This window comes from Bactrocera oleae, chromosome 4 (genome assembly GCF_042242935.1).
Source record: "Bactrocera oleae isolate idBacOlea1 chromosome 4, idBacOlea1, whole genome shotgun sequence".
Classification (NCBI taxonomy): domain Eukaryota; kingdom Metazoa; phylum Arthropoda; class Insecta; order Diptera; family Tephritidae; genus Bactrocera; species Bactrocera oleae.
In genome coordinates, this window is record NC_091538.1 from 6,117,266 (window position 1) to 6,136,847 (window position 19,582).

The 19,582-nt window shown below is 36.4% G+C and overlaps 3 protein-coding genes across 8 annotated transcripts in view; 1 reads left to right on the forward strand and 2 right to left on the reverse strand.

The window, feature by feature from the left end:
* Positions 1-19,582, forward strand: part of Vmat (Vesicular monoamine transporter) — a 38,594-nt gene that overhangs the window by 18,781 nt on the left and 231 nt on the right. For 5 of the 6 annotated variants that reach the window (XM_014246589.3, XM_014246587.3, XM_070107878.1 and 2 more), the window contains 6 exons: positions 16,512-16,682; positions 17,191-17,329; positions 17,511-17,569; positions 17,649-18,017; positions 18,086-18,312; positions 18,383-19,360. In XM_014246589.3, coding sequence (XP_014102064.2) covers positions 16,512-16,682; positions 17,191-17,329; positions 17,511-17,569; positions 17,649-18,017; positions 18,086-18,312; positions 18,383-18,886 — 1,469 coding nt within the window. In that variant the 3' untranslated portion in view covers positions 18,887-19,360. Of the gene's footprint in view, positions 1-16,511; positions 16,683-17,190; positions 17,330-17,510; positions 17,570-17,648; positions 18,018-18,085; positions 18,313-18,382; positions 19,361-19,582 lie in introns of those variants that run through there. The other variant, XM_070107879.1, reaches the window with a different exon arrangement.
* Positions 3,205-4,063, reverse strand: LOC106626764 (uncharacterized). The gene has a single exon (XM_014246590.3). It carries the CDS (start codon positions 3,761-3,763, stop codon positions 3,344-3,346), a length of 420 nt encoding a protein of 139 aa, XP_014102065.2. The 5' UTR covers positions 3,764-4,063; the 3' UTR covers positions 3,205-3,343.
* Positions 9,981-12,000, reverse strand: LOC118683157 (uncharacterized). Its single transcript, XM_036374767.2, has 2 exons — positions 11,201-12,000; positions 9,981-11,141 (listed from the first exon to the last, which is right to left on the reverse strand). The coding sequence occupies exons 1-2, from the start codon at positions 11,388-11,390 to the stop codon at positions 10,003-10,005; spliced, it is 1,329 nt and encodes a 442-aa protein (XP_036230660.2). The 5' UTR covers positions 11,391-12,000; the 3' UTR covers positions 9,981-10,002.

Below are 19,582 nucleotides of genomic sequence, written 5' to 3' on the forward strand. Positions count from 1 at the left end.
TGTGATTCGACTTATCTGTGTTGGGGGGAGCTCACTTGCTAAGAGTACTCTTTACTCAGTAGTAAATTACTATCATTTTATATATTCCATTTTTACTTTTTTCGCTTGCTTTCATTCGTGAAATTCTGCTTAATTCTCCTAGTGAATGCTATTTGCACATTTTCCATTTCCTTTACCGGTGCATTCGCCTTAACTTTTTGGTTAGTTAAGAAACTATTTGCCAGTTTCTTACTTCCTATATCCGCTGTCATTGTTCTTTGCTGCTTCAAAGTTTTTCTATCACTTGTATGCGCACGAAAAAATTGCTGCCTTTCTCCTTTTTATGATTTCTTTTCTTTTACTTTATCTAACCACTTTGTATTGCCTCCTTTGAATGCTTTGACATTGACTTCCGTATTTGTGGTAGCTTATTTCAACAAGTTGCCTCAATTTAATAGACACAGATAGTTACTGTGTAATGGGTGGTGGTGAAGGTACAGTGTCCTTTAAACAATTAAAATATTCTTACTTAATTTCTTAAAAGCGCTTTATAATTCTCAACAAGCTTATGAAATTATTTATGAACTTGTCAAAAGATTTTATATATAATTTTAGCGCATTTAGGGAACTTTAGAAAATTTACTATATTATTAAAATTTAAATACTAAGACCAGACGCCACGGTTGCCAAATGAGCAAAGAATATGACTTACAGGGTATAAGCTGTGGTTGAGGCAAAACTGTTTTTTTTTTCTAAATGCTTTCGTGTCTCCATGGCCAATATCAAACATTTGAGTATATTTATGGTATGAAAAACTTACTCCAAGAAGCTCTCTATGTGTGTGACTTCGATATATTATGTGTTAAGTACTGTTATATTATAATGAGCCTAATTGTAGGCAACATGTCTACATAAGTTTTGGTCAAGGTAAAATGTATCTTATAGAAACTGTTTTCTCTAATGGCTCTCTGTCTTCCGTAAGCCAATACCAAACATCTGAGTGTATCTGTTATTTGCGAAAGCTCCTCTGAGAAACTCGCTAGATATTTGACTTCGATAGATAGTATTTTCATTATTAATAAGCCTAATTGTAAGCAACATTTTAACATTAGGTATAATTAGACAAAATTTAACTTATAGAAACTCTTTTTTTAACTTTTTACGTCTCCCGTTAGCCAATATCAAACATATGAGTGTAGTTCCGATATGAAAAAGTTACTCAGAGAAGCTCTCTAGGTGTTTGTCTTCAATACATCGTGTGTTAAGTATTTTCATTCATAATGAGCCTAATTGTAGGCAACATTTCCACATTAGTTGCTATTAATTTTAATTTTAACTGATTTTTTTAAATAAAAGACACCTCCTAATAAACAAAAAAATCGTTGATGTATTTTTGCTCAAATTCTTAAAACATTTACACACTGTACAAGCTACAAATATTCACTTTTCACTAATTTTCCACGTCTTAAAATATTTCTTCATACTTTTCCTGTACCTTTGTGCGTTTTTCGGTCGGTAAACAGTTTTGAGAAAACATTTCATCAAAGAAAATAGAAAAAATCCGAATTTTTTCACGAAAGCAATTCCTTTACGCCAAATGCTTGTAAAGGCATTAGCAAAACTTGCAGCCACTTGTTGCTTTGGTAGCGCCGTTTCCGTTTTACCCACATGCTTAACCACAAAAAAAGAATACACAAAGAGTACCTTCGAACGCTTTTTACACCCGACTTCGCTATGAATTCGTAATGCCAGCCACTTGAGCCATTTTCTCTGCCATTCGCTACGCTCCAACCACACGAACTCTGCCACATCTCGCACACTATTATCCTGTCGCCAATGCCGATTTCAATGCATCAATTCCACTTGAATGCGAACGCCATTGTTGTTGAGTGTTTGTGTGTGTGTGTGTGTGTATGTGTTTACAGTGAATTGGCTGCACTTGCTTTGTGTGTAGCATTGAGGCGTTCAAGTGTTGCCAAATGCAAACAGTATTCGTACAATCAGCCGCCGTCCGCATCCTGTACATACCCCCGGACAGCCTACTTTGCTCCTCGCAAATCCTTTCACTCTTTCTCTCCCTTTAGCTGTCCACACTTAAGTAGCTGACCATGGCGCTCTTACAGCACTGTCCGTTTCATTATGTCCAACCACTTGACATAAGCACTTCACTTCCCGATTCGATTTACTGTCACGACAAATGAACTGCCAACACCGGCTTTGTAGGGTTCGAAATGCCTTCATCATGCCTTATAATATGGACTATAGAGCGCGGCATGTTAAAATTTATTTATATATATTTATATAGGCAAGCATACATATGTACATAGGTACGTGTTTATATTTGTTTAATTGATTTCCTCACCCCACCGCCTCATCGCCAACAATTTTACCCTCATCTATCTCCAACGACAGCTTGAATATTCACTTGCTTGGCCCAGGGAGTCGACAAAGTGCGTGAAATGTTAATAACGCAGACAAATATCACTTCAAGTTTGATTAACGCAGCCACTGTGCTATGTATGTTTATATGTATGTACGTTTATAGCAAGAAATGGTCTTGGCATAATTGGTCTACCAATTATGTGGTGACTGCAATTGATTTCATTAGCTTTTCTGTCGATTTGTCTATGTACAAGTGGTTTTGGCATTATAGTCCCGAAGTGGCGTGCTGCTTTAGATCGGAGCCCACACTTTCACTTTCGCGTTGTTGATTTTAGGACCTAGCAGAACAAAACTTTACAGCTCCGAATCGACACAGGGTGATATATACGGTTCAAAGAATCCTACATACCAGTTTAAGAAGTTTTTGTTGAGTTGCATATAAACCCAAACGAGAAGTATGAAACCATTCTCACTAGGGCAGAAATAAAACCCCCAAAGGTTTAAGTGGCGTCTCTCAAATATTTTAAGATAGCCCAAGCCACACACGTATCAGTAAAACAGAGCCTTTTATTTTCCAAAAATTATTATATGTTAAGCTTTATTAAGACTTAAATTAAAAAAAAAATTGATAGTAATTTCTACCTTCTTAAGCGACACTGAAGTTTTCTTCACCAAAGTCGACATTATTTGGGAAGCCGACACTTTGTCAAAAATTAAAATTTTGACTAGTCCATCGATCATTACCTGTATTCATCAAAATTAAATTTTTTTTTTTTGGATTTGAGATAATTTTAAGCACAAAAATCTTCCACAACGCCAGACAAATATTCCAATACAGCCCTTAAATAATTATTTAGTTATATAGTTTTTGAAAATTTTTTATTTTCAATACCAATACTTTTTGACTTTCAATTTGTTTGCATTAAAAACATAAACGGCTCACCCTATATGCAACTTAAAAAAATAACTATGCATAGCTCTCTTACAAATCACCGGAAACTTTTGCGCCCTGCAAATCAGCTATATCCACAGTTTCTGCTTTATCCAACGTCCTTCTACTCTCCTCTCCAGTGCGCTTTACACGCTCCTGCGCCACTTGTCCCTCACCCTTAGCTGCAGGTTCTGTCACATTTTCATTCACATCTTCCTGAGTGGAACTCTGTCGGTGTCTGGCACCACCACCACCACTGCTGCCTGCGCCACCACAGGAGAAATATGCATTGATTTGACGCTGCAGCGCCTCCTTATTCACGCCCGTCTCCAGTATTTGCTTATGAATCATGTGACTATAACGTTTCTCGAAACTGCGTTGATGTGGTAAAATATCGGGTACCGTCGAGCGTCGCTTTTCGGGACTTGAAGTGGCGCTGTTCAAATCACCGTCCAAACTGTCGTCTGACATGATTTTGCGCTCTCTCTTTCTCTCTCTCTTTCTGTGTCCCTCTGTGCTATTATATTTATTGAATTAGCTGTGATTTGCACCTCTTTATTAATTATTGATTAGCGTTTTCAGTTGTTTTTATTGATTTTAATTATTACGAATATTATTTTTTTTTTGCTTTATTAATAGCGACGTTCTCTGCCTCTATTGTTATTCTTGAACTCACTACTTTTATTTTCTTGACTTTGCGTTGCCACTTCGCGTTGCTTTCACGAGTGTCGTCCGTTCGTAGGCACAGCAAATACTCGAATAAACCGTATTTTTCTAAAAACAACACAATTGTTCTGCAAATGAAATCCACTAAAACAACAAAACAACAAATAATGACAATATCCTTCCCTGCAACTCAAACTATACAAATATAAGCGCTTTTGTTGCGCATTTTGGACAAGTCATTTGCTGGCAGACATATACTGAACGGTACATGTGTATGTGTGTGTATTTCATGCATTTTAGTCCTAACTAAGGCATAATAAAGCAACAACCAAGTTTGACGCGCCACAATGCAGAGACAAACTGCCATTTCATTGATGACGAAGTTTTTGCATTAAATATAAGAAAATAAGCTAATAACAAGAAAAACTGTTAACTTCGGCAGCACCGAAGCTATAATACCCTTCACAGTTGCATTTCTAATAGCAAAAAAAGGTATAAAAAGACCTTTATCTCGATTTTGATCGATCAGTTTGTATGGCAGCTATATGGTATAGTGGTCCGATTTAAACGCTTTGATCGAATATTTTAGCGCTTCCTTAGACAATAATGTATGCCAAATTTCATGAAGACATCTTGTCAATTAAAAAAGTTGTTCATAAAAGGATTTGATTTTAATTGAACAGTTTGTATGGCAGCTAGAAGCTATAGTGGTTCGATATCGGCAGCTTCTTAGGGAGAAAAGAACGTATGAAAAATTTCCGTAATTGGCATATATATCATGTATACAGAGTCTGGACCGACAGACGGAGTTGGCTAAATCGACTTAGCTCGTCTCGCTGATCATTTATATACATACATATATATTATATAGAACCTCCGATGCTTCCTTCTTGGTGTTACAAGCTTCGTGGCGAACTTGAAATACCTTGTTCAGGGTATAAAAAAGCTATTGAAAACATATGCGACGACTTATAATTTTGACGTCTCGTATAGCCGCACAACTGCACACAATCGACATATGAAATTTTAATGCATACCAAATTTAGGCTACATGGGGCTTATAAGCTTGCCTACAAGTATTTCAAATGCATAGATGAGTATGTGCTCTGCACCGTCTATATTATTTTTGAAAAGGTCACCCAACTTTTGTACTTAAAATAATAGAAAAAACCAAGCGACAGCACGCATTCAACAGCCAATGATGGTTGACTCACAACCGCGACATGTGCTTTGTCGGTAGCAGTTATGTGGAGTAGATACAAGACTGCGCGCCAACAAAGAAAAATGTAATAAATGTGATTTTATTGAAGAAAAATCAGTGGAGCTTTTGTAAGAGCTCAGGAAATGACGCTGGGGCTTGAGAACTGCTTGTAATTGTTTGAACAACTATTGTCATAGTTTATAAAACCATTCGAAGTCCCAATGGACTTGTGCAACACTTCTGTGTCATTTCGCAACAGTTGCATTTGCTTCGAAGTGATAGTTACCTCGCTGAATTCAAGATATTTGAAATATTTTTTAACGGTAGAAGCTTCATGTAACAATTTTATAGTTGGCTAATCAACTATTGTGTTCATAAATGCCTTTACTCCTTTCAGTTTCAAGGGAAGAACTAAGTTAAGGTTTGCTACTTAGTCCAACTTACTACCTATACTTGTGGAAAAGATAAGACTATGTAGCTTTTCTTTCAGAGCTGTTTCTTTAGTTATTGTCACCGGACAGAATTCTGTTAAGACGAACGTAAATACTGCTTTCACCTAAATATAACGACATTTTGGAGAAAAATAACTGGTACTTTGAGGACCAATAAACTAAAAATGTATATCCATTTTAGAAAGCCGGGCACATTAAATTTTCTACACGCACACACCCTAACCATCAAACACCTACCCCCCCTCCACCTGCATAGTCATAGCCTCATGCCCGACTACGCAATTGCCAGCAAAATAAACAATCAACAAGCGCTGTCTCATCCGCTTAAATTGTCGTCAGTGAAGTACAATGTAACTAAACTACATTTCTACAACAATAAAAGCAACAACAAAACATTCAACAATCAAAATGACTGTAAAAATATGAAAGTCAGTGGTGACAGTGGATTTATTGCATTTACCTTTTGTAGTTTACTTATTAAAATTATAGTTTTGTTTCACTCATATTTTTGTATTGCCTACCTCAAGGCGCTGCGGCATTGCATGCCAATTATTTATAACATTTTGACGGCTTTTGAAATTTCGCAGCTAAACTGAGAGTGTGGTAAAGCGCGTGGCATTGTCATATGTATGCAATATGTATGCAGCAGTATTGCCATTAGCGTGTTAATCAATATGTTTATTCTTAGCTATAAATAACTAATATATGGACTATATATAGGTGGTTTCATAATAATTTGTTGAACCTGTACTCTGTATTACAACAACACTTCCTAATGTTTAGATGTAGTACTTGTATACATATTAGTTGCAGTTTAACTAGTTTTGGACTAGTTGGAGGTTTAAATATTATATATCTATAATATATATATGTAGCGTACGTTCCAAAAAAAAAAAAATCTGCAAAACAAATTTAGCTTCCTTTTTAAAACATTTGGGGAGATGGTGGAGTATTTGAACATTATATAGTTGTCAAAAGGATGTCAGGAACAGACAATAGGCGAAATTTACTAAATATTATTAAAAATAATATATATCGTACAAACTGATTGTATACAAATTCATACGTAGCTCATTTTAATGGAATTTCCCACAGGAGCCTTAAATACTAAACACACATATTAGACTACCTCTTGCTATGATTTTGAGTATCATATATTTTTTTGTATACGACCGCCCACATATGTATTAGTTTACGTACAATGTACATACATATTAGAGTGGAGAGTAAAATCTGTAGATTATAAAAACAAAAAATTTTTGGGAAAAAAAATGTTTTTAACAACTAGAGGCATCACTTTTAAAGTAAGTTTCAAGTCAAAATTTTTTTTTGTTTAAACTCCTCACATTTATATAAAAATTACCGAATTTGACAGTTTTGACTCAAAATTTATTTTAACGCTTCAGGAAAGCATGTTGTCGGTTAAGACTCTTTTTTAAACTCCAATAATAACCACAAAAACTTTTTTTAAGTTGATAACTTTTTATTGGCCAAAAAGAGCTCTGCACAGCTTCTAGAACACTTATCAAAAAATGTTTACGAAATAAAAATTTTAACTTGAAATTTACTTTAAAAGTGAGTGGGCCGCCTAGACGTTCAAATAATTTTTTTTTCCAAAAATTTTCTTTTTTTGTAATCTTTAAATTTTAAACTCAGGCTAAGCAAAAAAAAATATAAAAAAATGTTCGCTCCACCGTAATACAGTAGTATGTGTCTATTTATGTATGTAGGTATGTATCTATTATGGTATGTCACCTGAGGTTACGTATACGCCTCAGTGTACAATGTTGAAAATGTACACAGCAGTGAAACTAAGAGACTATATGTTTGGTATGCATGTTGGGTACTAGAAATGCATATAAAAGATAGATAGGCCAAAGTTAGACTAGATTTGATAAGATTAGTTTCGGTTATGTCAAGTTTTATTAACTTACTGTAGTTACCGTTAAGTTAAATAAATAAATTAATCTAGTGTTGGTTTCCAATACCTTTTTTTTTCTTTAAAAAACATTTTTTTTCAAAAACTACTTTTTTTGCAAATCCATTTTTTTTTTAAACTAATTAATAGCTTAAAAATAGTTACCTCGGCTACACTTATTTCACCAAAAAAGTATTAAAAGGCGTCTTGTAAAGATATTTGAAAGGATTAACAGTACCCTGCCGGATTTAGGAAAGATTCGAGCTGTTATCAGAAAGTCAAATCAGCTGTATAACCTACTTTAGTTATTCACAAGTCACAGAAAAACCAACAAGCTGCCATAGAACAATTCAAGAAGGTCTAAAAACCGTGACCATTCGCAGACGTCGATGAACTTTTAAAAATAATTTGTATGTTTCCAGAACTCTACATAAAGTTCTACATTACTCGCCGGCTAAAACGATGAACTCACTTCGCCAAAGTTTGGTGAACCATTTCGCCACAGATTTCTAACAAAGTGAGATGGGTTTTTATCAAACTAATGGGCGGCAAGATGAGAAGCCTGAGTAAAAGTGTTCGAATACATTATTCTATAAAAATACACAACAAGCTCTTCAAAACTTTTTCAGTAATAAAACATAATCTTTTACTTTACGGCCTTCAATATATGCACTTTTATTCTGGTGTCTGACCTTTTAGCCATTTTGCTACGGTATTGCGCAGTAATTATTAAGACAATAAAATATTTTAATTCACTTTTGACATGATATCAATCATTCCAGCCAACGAAGGGTGAATAAAAAGTGACAAAATAATAATAATATAAAAATGAGGTACTAAGTATTAGCGAAAACAAACATATATTATGACATGCAGTGCTTTAACTTTTTGTATATACCTAGACACACATACACATGTATGCTTACACATAGGTGGGTGTGCCGCGTTCATGGCCGTTCAACAGCGAACGATTTTTGCAACGTCTCACTTCGGTTCAACGGCAAAATGCACTCGCACTAAGACAAATTACTTTCTACGAAATTCGCTCTGCGGGAGTTGCGAACTTTACCGAATTGCATTTAAGCTAAAAAATAAACGCTTCAAAACTTTTGTCATTTTTTTGTTGACTTAATGCAGCATTACGTGTTCTAGAATGATTTCATTTGGGCTTTTTGACTAATTCTGCAGTGTCAACGCTAGCCTTGACTGTTTAAATATGCTGTGTATATACGAGTAAGCGCAGTACAGTTAGTATTTGTTTACTATTTACCGCTGGTCGAAATAATCGATGAATTTAATGACGTATACGTCATGACGGAAAGTCATTTCAATAATTTTCAATTTAGATACGGTGGCTAATAATAGCGCACAAAATGTGTTTGACTTCAGTCAATTTAAAGACATTAATATATGCAAGAGACTTGTGTAGAACATACATTATTTTATACGTAAACGTCAATACGACGCATTACACGAACTAAATATATCAAAATAATTTCATCAAACAAATATATAGAATTGAAAGTTATAACAAACATTCTAAGTTAGCAGGGCGAAAGTAAACTTATTTATTAAATTTATTTTAATTATCAGTTGATTGTACAATAAATCTCCTTTCAATTTATTAAAAATCCACATATATCTGTTGTTCTACATTTATGTAGATAAATTAGTGTAATGTGAAGGAGAATAAGTCTTTTGCTCTCATTAGTCTCAATCGGTAATATTAACAGTTCTATAATTAAGAGTTTTTTCTCCTCAGTCTCGAAATTTTTAAATTTTCATCATAAAAATCAAATAATGAATATACGCCACGATGGTTTAAAAGCTGTATATACCAAACAAAATTTTTAACAACCAAAGAAAAAGACTTTGCTGTTTTTTGCGCATAAAAACTGCTATTATGGTATTAAAGAGTAAGACGAGAGCTGGTATCGAACAGTAGTAAGGACATTTAGCGACCATACGAATCGGAACTGACTAAACACTATATTAGACACGATAGATACACTAAGCCAAAAAGGTGAGATTTAAGGAACTCCTTGCAGCCTAAGTTCCAGACTATACTGCTAATAAACACCAATTGAAAATACAAGAACCCTGTAAAAAGTCCTCCAACGTTATGTTAAAGGTAGTCTACGGCCCTTGCCTCGTCTGATTAGGCAAGGCATGTGGTTTTTCGTACTAGAGATATTCAGAAGTAACCGAGACTTTCAGAACGTAGAACTGTATATTCGTCACAACTTTTCAAAGACGATAACTAAGGAGCATGTCGATCAAAACTTATTGCATTTCAACCACCATTATTAAGCGCTAACGTATGAATTCTTTCTGGCACTAGCGCTACTAAAATACCGAGTTTTTACCGCTTTGATTTTTACATATTTAATACTCTTTTCGTTGTATTTTTAATATTTTTGCACATTTTATTGAAAACAAATATATTTTGCTTTTAATACACAATTAAACCGCATCAAATTTTACAAAGCTCACTAAATGCATTGCTTAATCCACTAACCGTATCATCGACACTGCCGCAGCCACTCTCATTCGTACCGGCCGGTGTTAAGAGACCCTTCTTTGGTAAATTTGGCATAAAAATATGCAACTGTTTTTTGGCATCAAAGACACCCGCATCGTGGGAACGTTTTTGCGTTGATTTCGCTGCATATGCGCCATGCTCCAACTCGTTGGAGCGACGCTGTTTCGGTGAAACGGTTTTCAATGTTGGATGCATGATAGCGCGTTCACCTTCATTGTAGAGTCGTGCAGATGCCAGCGTACCAGCCATGCGGCGAACTGTGCTCGGGCTAGCGCTCAGTGTGCATAAATCTATATTACGCACGGGTCGATTGAAGCGTACCGGCATACCTTCACGATCGAAGATGATGGTGATATGTTTAACGGGGTCTGCGGATCGAACTTGATCTGTTTGGCTGGCGATTGGGTTTTGTTCCGGACGCACAGCGCTTGCATAGCGTACTTGCTTACGCGAACGTGATGCATTGGAGGACGATTGTGCTGTAGTGGTTTGCGAATGTGCGTGTGACTGGGTTTGTGTGGTGTTGGCGGAACGCTGCACGTGCGCCTTATTGCTGGAGGCAGCAACACTTGAAGCTTGTGGTGCCTGTGTTGTTAGCGGCTTTGCTATTGGCTTTTTCGGTCGCTTTCCCATTTCACTGATGTCAGGCTGAGCTTGATCTTGCTGCGTATCAAAACGCTTGCCAGCTAAATCGAGCCAATTTAGTACACGCTCCGCCAGGCGCTCATCCGCATGTGAGTGCGCTTGCGAAAGTGTCGATTGCAGATCTTGTAATGAACTATGGCGCGAATAAAGCTCGTAGAGTTCGTGTAGTGGACCGTGACGTTGTGGACGATTGCGAAAGAAGAGTGTCGTGCGTTTTTGGCTCCGACCCGACTGAGTGGATATTGTTTTGTTTGAGTATTTCTGTTGAAACAGCTGTGTCTGTTGCGCTGACGCTGCAGCTGGAGCCTCTACTTTGGCTGGCACAATGAGTAATAAGTCTCTTTGCGGCTCTTCCGCAAATCTGCACTGTTTATGATTCTGCCAATCTCCAACAAAATCGTATGAATGGGAATGTTGCAAAGTGGCTATATACAGTTCGAAAGCAAGTAGTTAATAATATCTGTTTGTAACTGTAAACTCTTACCATGCGCCTTAGTTCTGCGTATGCTCGCCGCCGACTTTGATTGTATACGCCTCTGCCTTGGTTCGTAGTCCAGTATGAAATGGCGTTGTGCACCGGCACGCCCAGTTTTCGGCGCTTCTAGCCATATTGAGCGCACGAAAAGCGGTCGACTGGCGGATTCCCAAATTGTGGTTGATTTCAGCATTTCCATAACCGAAAATTTTAATTTATGCAATGATTATTCATTTATTCAATGAGCACTGTGCCACACGAATATGTGAGCCGCCGTTAACTAAACAACAATAAAGAATATGTATCGTCAACGCTTTGGTATGCCGCCAACTTTTTTGCTAACAAATGTGCGCCAAATAGCTTGTCACAAATTGACTTCCGTGCGACGACTAAAAGCTTGATTTTTATCAATACTCTAGTGCTACTGCCACCTTTCCTTTGACATCGTTAAATATGCTCAAATGGCAAGACAAAATTTTCGTCCTGCGGGCATTCACAAATGCCAGTCATCAAGCGTGGCAGTCAACCGGTCGACTCTACTCATCAAACAAACTACTAACTCGTAATGTCGTCGACATAAAAATTGTGACACATCAAATGCTGTTCGTCTTCGACTGCTTCGTCATTTCCTTCATTCCTTTAATATAATGTAAACGACACACGCTTGCAACTCCGTCGCCGCCAAGTAGAGTAACTAAACAAATCTGTTTAAGTTGCCGGCTTGCTGATTCCTGTGTAGTTGCATTCCCTTCCCTTTTATTTCCACAGTTTCGCACCAATGTTTGTTACGCCTTAGCGACCGTCCGAACTGTTGCAATGTTACCGTTTGTTATTTTTTATTTTGTGGTAAAAGTGTCTCCGACACGCGAGCCCCAGCGCATACTACACAACTCACCGATGATTCATTTACTCAACTTTTCTCATTAAACGATCCCACGTGGAGTACAGCAGATGGAACTTATGCGCGGTTCTTAAGCTCTTGCGTTTACAATTGTGTATAAAATTGAGTTTATGGCATTTCTAAAAAATATTTTCTCAGTAATAGACAAAAAGCGTGACTGACAAAACTTTTGAGCTAAGCATCAGCTATATGCCAATAGTCGGTGTATGGAAAAATCTAAAATAGAAGTTGCTTGAGACTACCCACCGGGTCCATTTTATTCCAAATTCGATCGAACTTGTATGATAGTTATGTTTACCCACGCAACTTTTTTTTAGCGAAACTAATGATGAAATATTCGCTAAAAGCCGAAGCATACTAATGAAGAATTACTTGTTTGAAATTAAGGTCCGGAATAATTTTGAACTGTCGTTAATACCGAGTCAAAGAAATGTAAAGTTATATTTCAAGATTTATCGATTATATTCTTCAGTAACTAAATGGTGAGATTTCACATCGTTAGCCGTTGCTTTCTCAAAATAAAATCATTTCAATATTAATATGTTATATATAGTATTTACAAATTTCTCAAATTCATATAACTACTGCGTTAACTATGTAGATAAAAGAACTCTCTTTATAAGAGTTAAGAGATAGCGTTTGCTTCCAGGAATTATCAGAGTTTAGCTCCTCAAAACAGTATAATGCATGTTTGACTGGAATTAACAACTGAAATATTATATCGTCATCTACCCGATGATATGTTATGCCCGTATACATTATGGTCGTGTCATATATTCAGCGACAGACAAATTTTTGTAAAAACCAATTCTAATATTCCGCACAACGCAATGAATAATATTTAATTTCAATATTAGTGTAATGAATAATCTTGTTGATTAAATAAGGATATACAATAATATGCGAATAACTGTGGTTTCATAATAAAATATTATAGATGCGATAAACATGTTTGATTTGAATTTAATTGCAGCTATCACAAGTGCACTTAAGTGCCTACTTAACAACTTATTTTGTGTGCATATGTAAATATGTAATACATATTGTGGGCCTGTTATGATTTCAATCTATCGGTCCAATAAATACTGGGAGGAGTTCAATTTGTTTACATACTACATTGTGATGTGGCTCATAGCTATAGTGTAGTAATCTCAGAATCCCGAAATTTTCAATAACATGCATATACCATACATATTGACACATTGACAGGTAATTTTCGAATTATGAATTGTCGATAAGGTATTCCGTCGACGGAAGAAAGTGGGCGCTGCTAAATAACCAGTGAACAACCGAATGCCGTAACCTGATGCCATAACCTGATGCCGTTCCTTCAATGGAATAAAAGGTTCTAACAAGAAAATACAATACATTAGATCTTTAATGAGCTTGACAGTGATGTACGAATGTTACGAAAACATTCTAAGCTCCTGAAGCGTGTTAATATAGAAAAAAACAATTGTCAGTAGTTTCTACAAATTGGTATTTGACTTTGAAAATTTTAGAAAATAATTTATATTGCAGTTTAAATGAAAAAAACATTTTATCAATTGAAATTAGGTTTGCGACTTCACTATAAACGACATTACTATTTTATAGAACGCCTAATTGTAGGCAAAGTTTTGTGAATTACGTAAATTTCCAAGACAATTTTTTTGTAAGTTAGATCTAGCACTGTTTAAGGGTTTATAACCACTTGTGAATTTAAAAAATTATTTTTTTTTGTGTTTATCGAATGAACATAGATATATAACGTTGAGAATATTCTCCGAACACTTGAAATTGTTGCGGCAATAATTTCAGAGATATGATATATATTTTTAGATATATATATCACGTAATGATAAATAAGATTTTTGACAACAAGTTAACCTGTAGTTATCTATAAAAATATTAATAGTTTTTATGGTTTTTGGATTTGAGATAATTTTAAGCAGAAAAATCTTTCTCACCGCCAGACAGCTTTTTTCGGAAATAATCTTGGCGAACGGCTGCGGGATCAAAAAAATCCAAAATTTGAAAAATTAGTAACCAATTATTAAAGTACATTAAATTCGGTAAAAGTACATTGTTTTTATTTAATTTTTTTAAATCAAAAGGGTCTTCAAAATTAACAAAAAAAACGCGATTTTTCTGACTTTCCAGTTGACATAACCCAAAATTTCTCAACAATTGAAAATATTTATATTTAAAATCCTATTTTCATTTAGCAACCAAAACTCCAAAATTACTTCGAAGTTTCGGTATTATATACACCAATTTTATACGCCTTATTAATACCGGAATACAATAACAAACAACTCAACTACTACCAATAACATAAACCGACTCGAAAGCAATTTGCCACTAGCCAACACATTACAAGCAAGATTAGCGGTTTGGAAGGGTTCCGACTGGAATTGCAACAGCAACAACGACGCATAAACACATCATCAACACGCGCAATAATTAACCGCATCGCACACTACACACATACACACTGTTGCAAGTTTATTTTGCAATTTACAGCGAATTGTCTGTGCACCTTTGTAAGCGGCGCATGGCTCAAGTCCGTCAAAACACTCGTCGAATGTACGGGCACGGGTTGGTAGGCGAGTAACTGCTACGCTTGCCGAGTAGCTGCTAAATAACAAATTGAATTCCGTAAAAGTTTATAACGATCCACTTTCGGCGCCAAGGCAATGTACATACATAGAATGCGCCCCAACGACCAACAAGCGCCGCTCACCCCAAGCACGCCAAGCAAACGCTGTCGACAGCTGCCCAACAACCGTGTAAATGATTGTCTGGTCGACTAAACGACCAACTTGCGGAAATGTGGTTTATTTTCTGTTTAAATGCAATTGATGTCTGCACACGTCAGTGGGTTTTTTATTTCCTGAAGTGAGCCTACGACTTACATATTGCTTTGCCATTGTAGACATATGATATTTAGATATGTATATATACCATATACATTCCTATGGTGATCCGCTCAGGTGGCGCGATTGCACAACTGATTATTGTTTCTTTATTGATATTTAGTTTACCCTAAGCTTGAGGGTACACTAGCTCTCAGGCTAACTGCATATTGAACTATTCTTCGACAAAACTCTTTCAAAATGGCTATGCATGGAGGCGACCCATGAAAAAGTGGAATTTACTAAATGGACCTAAGTGCATCAGTGGATGAACGGAAGGGACTGCAGCAAGTTAAGTGAATTTAAATGATATACCCTACTAGTTCGCTACACGTTTTATTTCTGGAAGTTCTTGATCTTTTTGAGACTCCAAGCGAAGACTCCGGTTGATTTTAATGGGCATATCTTAGTTTGCTATTCATTTCTTATTTCTGATTCTCGATATTTTGAAGCTTAAAACGAGGTTCGAAAAATTCTTGAAATGAGGGAAAGTTCGGAAGTACTTAATAGTTCGAGACTCCAAGCAAAGGCATGTCCGAGAGGCCCCGATGAAAATATATCAAAAGCAAAGAGGTATATTATTCAAAAGTTTCAAAACTTTAAGAGCAATTTTATGGGAGTCAATATATGACTTGATCATCGAGAACAATATATCTTGAAAGCTTCTGGCAAATATGGTAGTTTGTGATAAGAGCCTTCCCAGGAAAAAAAATACCGATCATTGGAATTCAAATTGCATTAGAGGGAGTGCTAGGCGATAAGAATAGATGTCGCTTACAACCGTTCTTAGAGTTTCAACAATTATGTGCTTGATGAGAGCCAAGAAAACAAGGTGGAAACAGTAAAAATGAAGAATATCTTGACTGAGCAGTTTTAGGGGTATTTATTGAATAAGTAAAATCTCGTATAAGGTTCGGATAATACTAAGGTCACAGCATTTAATAAACATATTTACGGAAGATAGTATCATTACTCAAATTACATCTATAAAAATAGTTCCAAAGTCTATTTTTCCTCTGCATGTAACTTCTATGTTACTTCAACTTTTCGAAAGCATTACCACAACATCACTGAAAGCAATTAACTGCACTTAGAGACGTGCACCAACCTCAACCTCAACCACTGTGTGCCTGGCCTAATTAAATTTCTACACTTTCAAATTGCTTTCGTCTACGCAAGGCCGTGAAGTGGTCGCACATACAAAACAATACCCAACAAACACGGTGGCTTGGTCACCTCAGCAGTTGGAAAAAAATAAAAATAAAAATGCTCAGTGGCAAAAGCACTGCAATTTATTTACAACTTGTCTACACAATTTACGGTGCCCATTAACTGTTTTTAACCCCATTAAAAGCCATCAACGTTCTACTAACTTTTTAGTTGTGTCGCTTAATTGTTTGTAAATTGTTAAAATATACACGTGCAGCAACAACAAAGACATGCAATATTAACTTAATTGACAACATCCTGTCAACATTCAGCACTTTTTCTCATTCTTCTTCTACTTTTTTCTCACTTACAGTTCCTATAATACCCGAGTTCCTGTACGACATACGCCATCCTGATGCACCGCTCGACAGCTTCCCACGTACCCCACTCACTACGCACACACCACCGCCGCCTACGCAATCACCCTGCAACGCGAATGGCGAACCACTGCCGACGATGGAGGTATCAACACTGAGTCCGGAAGGTAAGCCAATAATGAAAGTATAAAATATAATTTGCAAATATGAATTGATGAAGCTCTAAGCGTTCAGTAAAAAAGATTAAGCCGGTACTCGCAAGGTTTTCGGACATACTAAAGTGCGAAAAAATACAAGTCCTCCTGAAGTCTGTAACAGCTTGAAATTCATACTAAAAGCACACACGTTTAAAGAAAGTTAAACTGTAGGATCCATGTTCAGCTATAGGACTGTTTGCACTGGTTATTCTACAGGAGAAACATAGAAAATTCAGATGCAGTTTGTTAATAAACTTGGAGTGAGATCTTCAATAAGTTAACAGATATGTTTCATCAGTACTCTCTAGTAGCATTAATGCAAAAACCTGTACGGACAATATATTGTTTAACAAATTTGAAAATTATAAACCGCGTTTAAATACACCTTTGTACCATTTGGACTTCTTGGGTCTTAGATGACATTTAAGGGTGGTCTAGGTCTTCATTTAGCGCTCATTATTTTAATACTACTTTTCAGAGAATTACACCATGTGGCGGGAGATGGAAGAGCGGCACAAGGAATTGGTGGGCGAGACCGTTGAAGTGGGACTCCTATTTGCATCAAAAGCTTTCGTACAATTGTTAGTCAACCCAATTGTTGGACCGTTGACGCATAAGTAAGTAAACAAACGATTGTGAGCCACCTGAACATGGTGCGGCGTACCCAAGTAAAGTCATTATGCACAGATAAACTCGAAAACTGGGCGAGTGAAGTTATAAAGCTTTTCACAGTATTATTTTATATATTTTCTCATTTATTCTACTCATCTAATTATCTTTATGCAACTGTTTAAACAGAATCGGTTACAGCATACCCATGTTTGCCGGCTTTGTGATCATGTTTATATCGACAATTAGTAAGTACACGCAAATATTGCTAGTGCCAAGCTTCACATTTTGTAAAGCTTTCTTAAAATCCTCATTTTATTCACTTAGTCTTCGCTTTTGGACGCTCGTATTTGGTGTTATTTGTGGCGCGTGCACTACAAGGCATCGGCTCTTCATGCTCATCCGTTTCCGGCATGGGTATGTTAGCCGATCGCTACACCGACGATAAGGAACGTGGCAATGCAATGGGCGTAGCGCTGGGTGGCTTGGCTTTGGGTGTGCTTATTGGACCGCCATTCGGTGGTGTCATGTACGAATTCGTTGGCAAATCCGCACCATTCTTGATACTTTCCGCTTTAGCTTTGGGTGATGGCCTGCTGCAACTTTTCATGTTACAACCGTCGATACAACGTGCCGAAACGGAGCCACCATCACTGAAGGCGCTGATCAGCGATCCATATATATTGATCGCTGCTGGTAGGTTTAAGCGGCTATGCAAATGTTTATGCAAAATATCATTTCACACTTCTGCACACATTCTGCAGGTTCTATTACTTTCGCGAATATGGGTATTGCTATGTTGGAGCCATCGCTGCCGCTGTGGATGGTTGATAATATGGGCGCTACGCGTTGGGAGCAAGGTGTTGCCTTTTTGCCCGCCTCCATTAGCTATTTAATTGGCACAAATCTCTTTGGTCCTTTGGGTCACAAGATTGGACGTTGGTTTGCCGCTTGTTTGGGCTTGATTATCATTGGCTGCTGTTTGATAATGGTGAGCGAAACAATTTCGTTACATATTTTCTGATTTTTAACCAGATTTTCTGGTGTTATCAAATTCGCAGATCCCTATGGCGACCTCGATTACACATCTAATCCTACCAAATGCTGGCTTGGGTTTTGCCATCGGCATGGTGGACTCATCAATGATGCCCGAACTTGGTTTTCTCGTCGACATACGTCATTCGGCCGTTTATGGCAGTGTTTATGCATTGGGTGATGTTGCTTTCTGTGTGGGTTTCGCTGTGGGTCCAGCGCTGAGTGGTACCCTGGTGAAAACAATCGGTTTCGAATGGATGTTAGTCGGTATCGCGATTTTGTGCTTCATTTACGCCCCACTGCTGACACTGCTCAAGAATCCACCGACAAAGGAGGAGAAAAAGGTTGGTACCGAAGATATCGCTGATACTGAAGCGTCTGCGCCTCCACCGGCTTCGGCGCCTGCCGCTGTAAATGCGAATGGCAATTTGACTGCTGGCAATGGTGTCATGTTCACGGCCACGGCCAAGAGTCCAGCTATTATGCATGACGGCATGACGAATGAGGCTTTTGAATGCGAACGTCTTTGAGTTGCAAAATTACTGTTATTTTGCTATTTTTTGTTTAATTGTATTCTAACTGAATTTATTGCTTTTCTTGCATTCAGTTCGTTCCTCTTAAAATGTATAATACTTGCGTTAGCACCAAGTTTTTGGTGCGATTATGTATATATATTTTTTATGTGTGTTTTTTTATATTTTATATCTATATTTTATATAAATTTAGCATCTAAATTTAGTAAATATTTATTAATTAATTATTTTCCTTCAAAATCGTTTTGTAATTTACGATTTAATATTAGTTATAAACCTATTATTTAGCAAAAAAAAAAGCACAGTTTGTCTTTACTTCGTGGTAAACGCCCTGATTTTAATATAAACTTTTAGTGCAATTTTATATTTAGTAGAAAAGTAAATTTTTCGGATTTAGTTTCTTACTTTTAAGCTTTTCAATTTGATTTATGCTAATATATTTTCAATAAAATAAAGTTTTGTATTAAAGAAGTTTTGTTTTCTTAAAAACCTAAATATTCTTTTATTTTTTTATAATATAATTTATTATACTTTATTACAATTTTTGCTTATTTAAATTAATTTTTTTCAACACAGCACCTTTTGCACGCTTTTGTCCCACTGTGCACTTATAAATACGCACTTTAAGCACTTAAATTTGCATTCTCACTAAATTTCATAATTTTCTTTATCTCCTTTTCAACACTATTACCA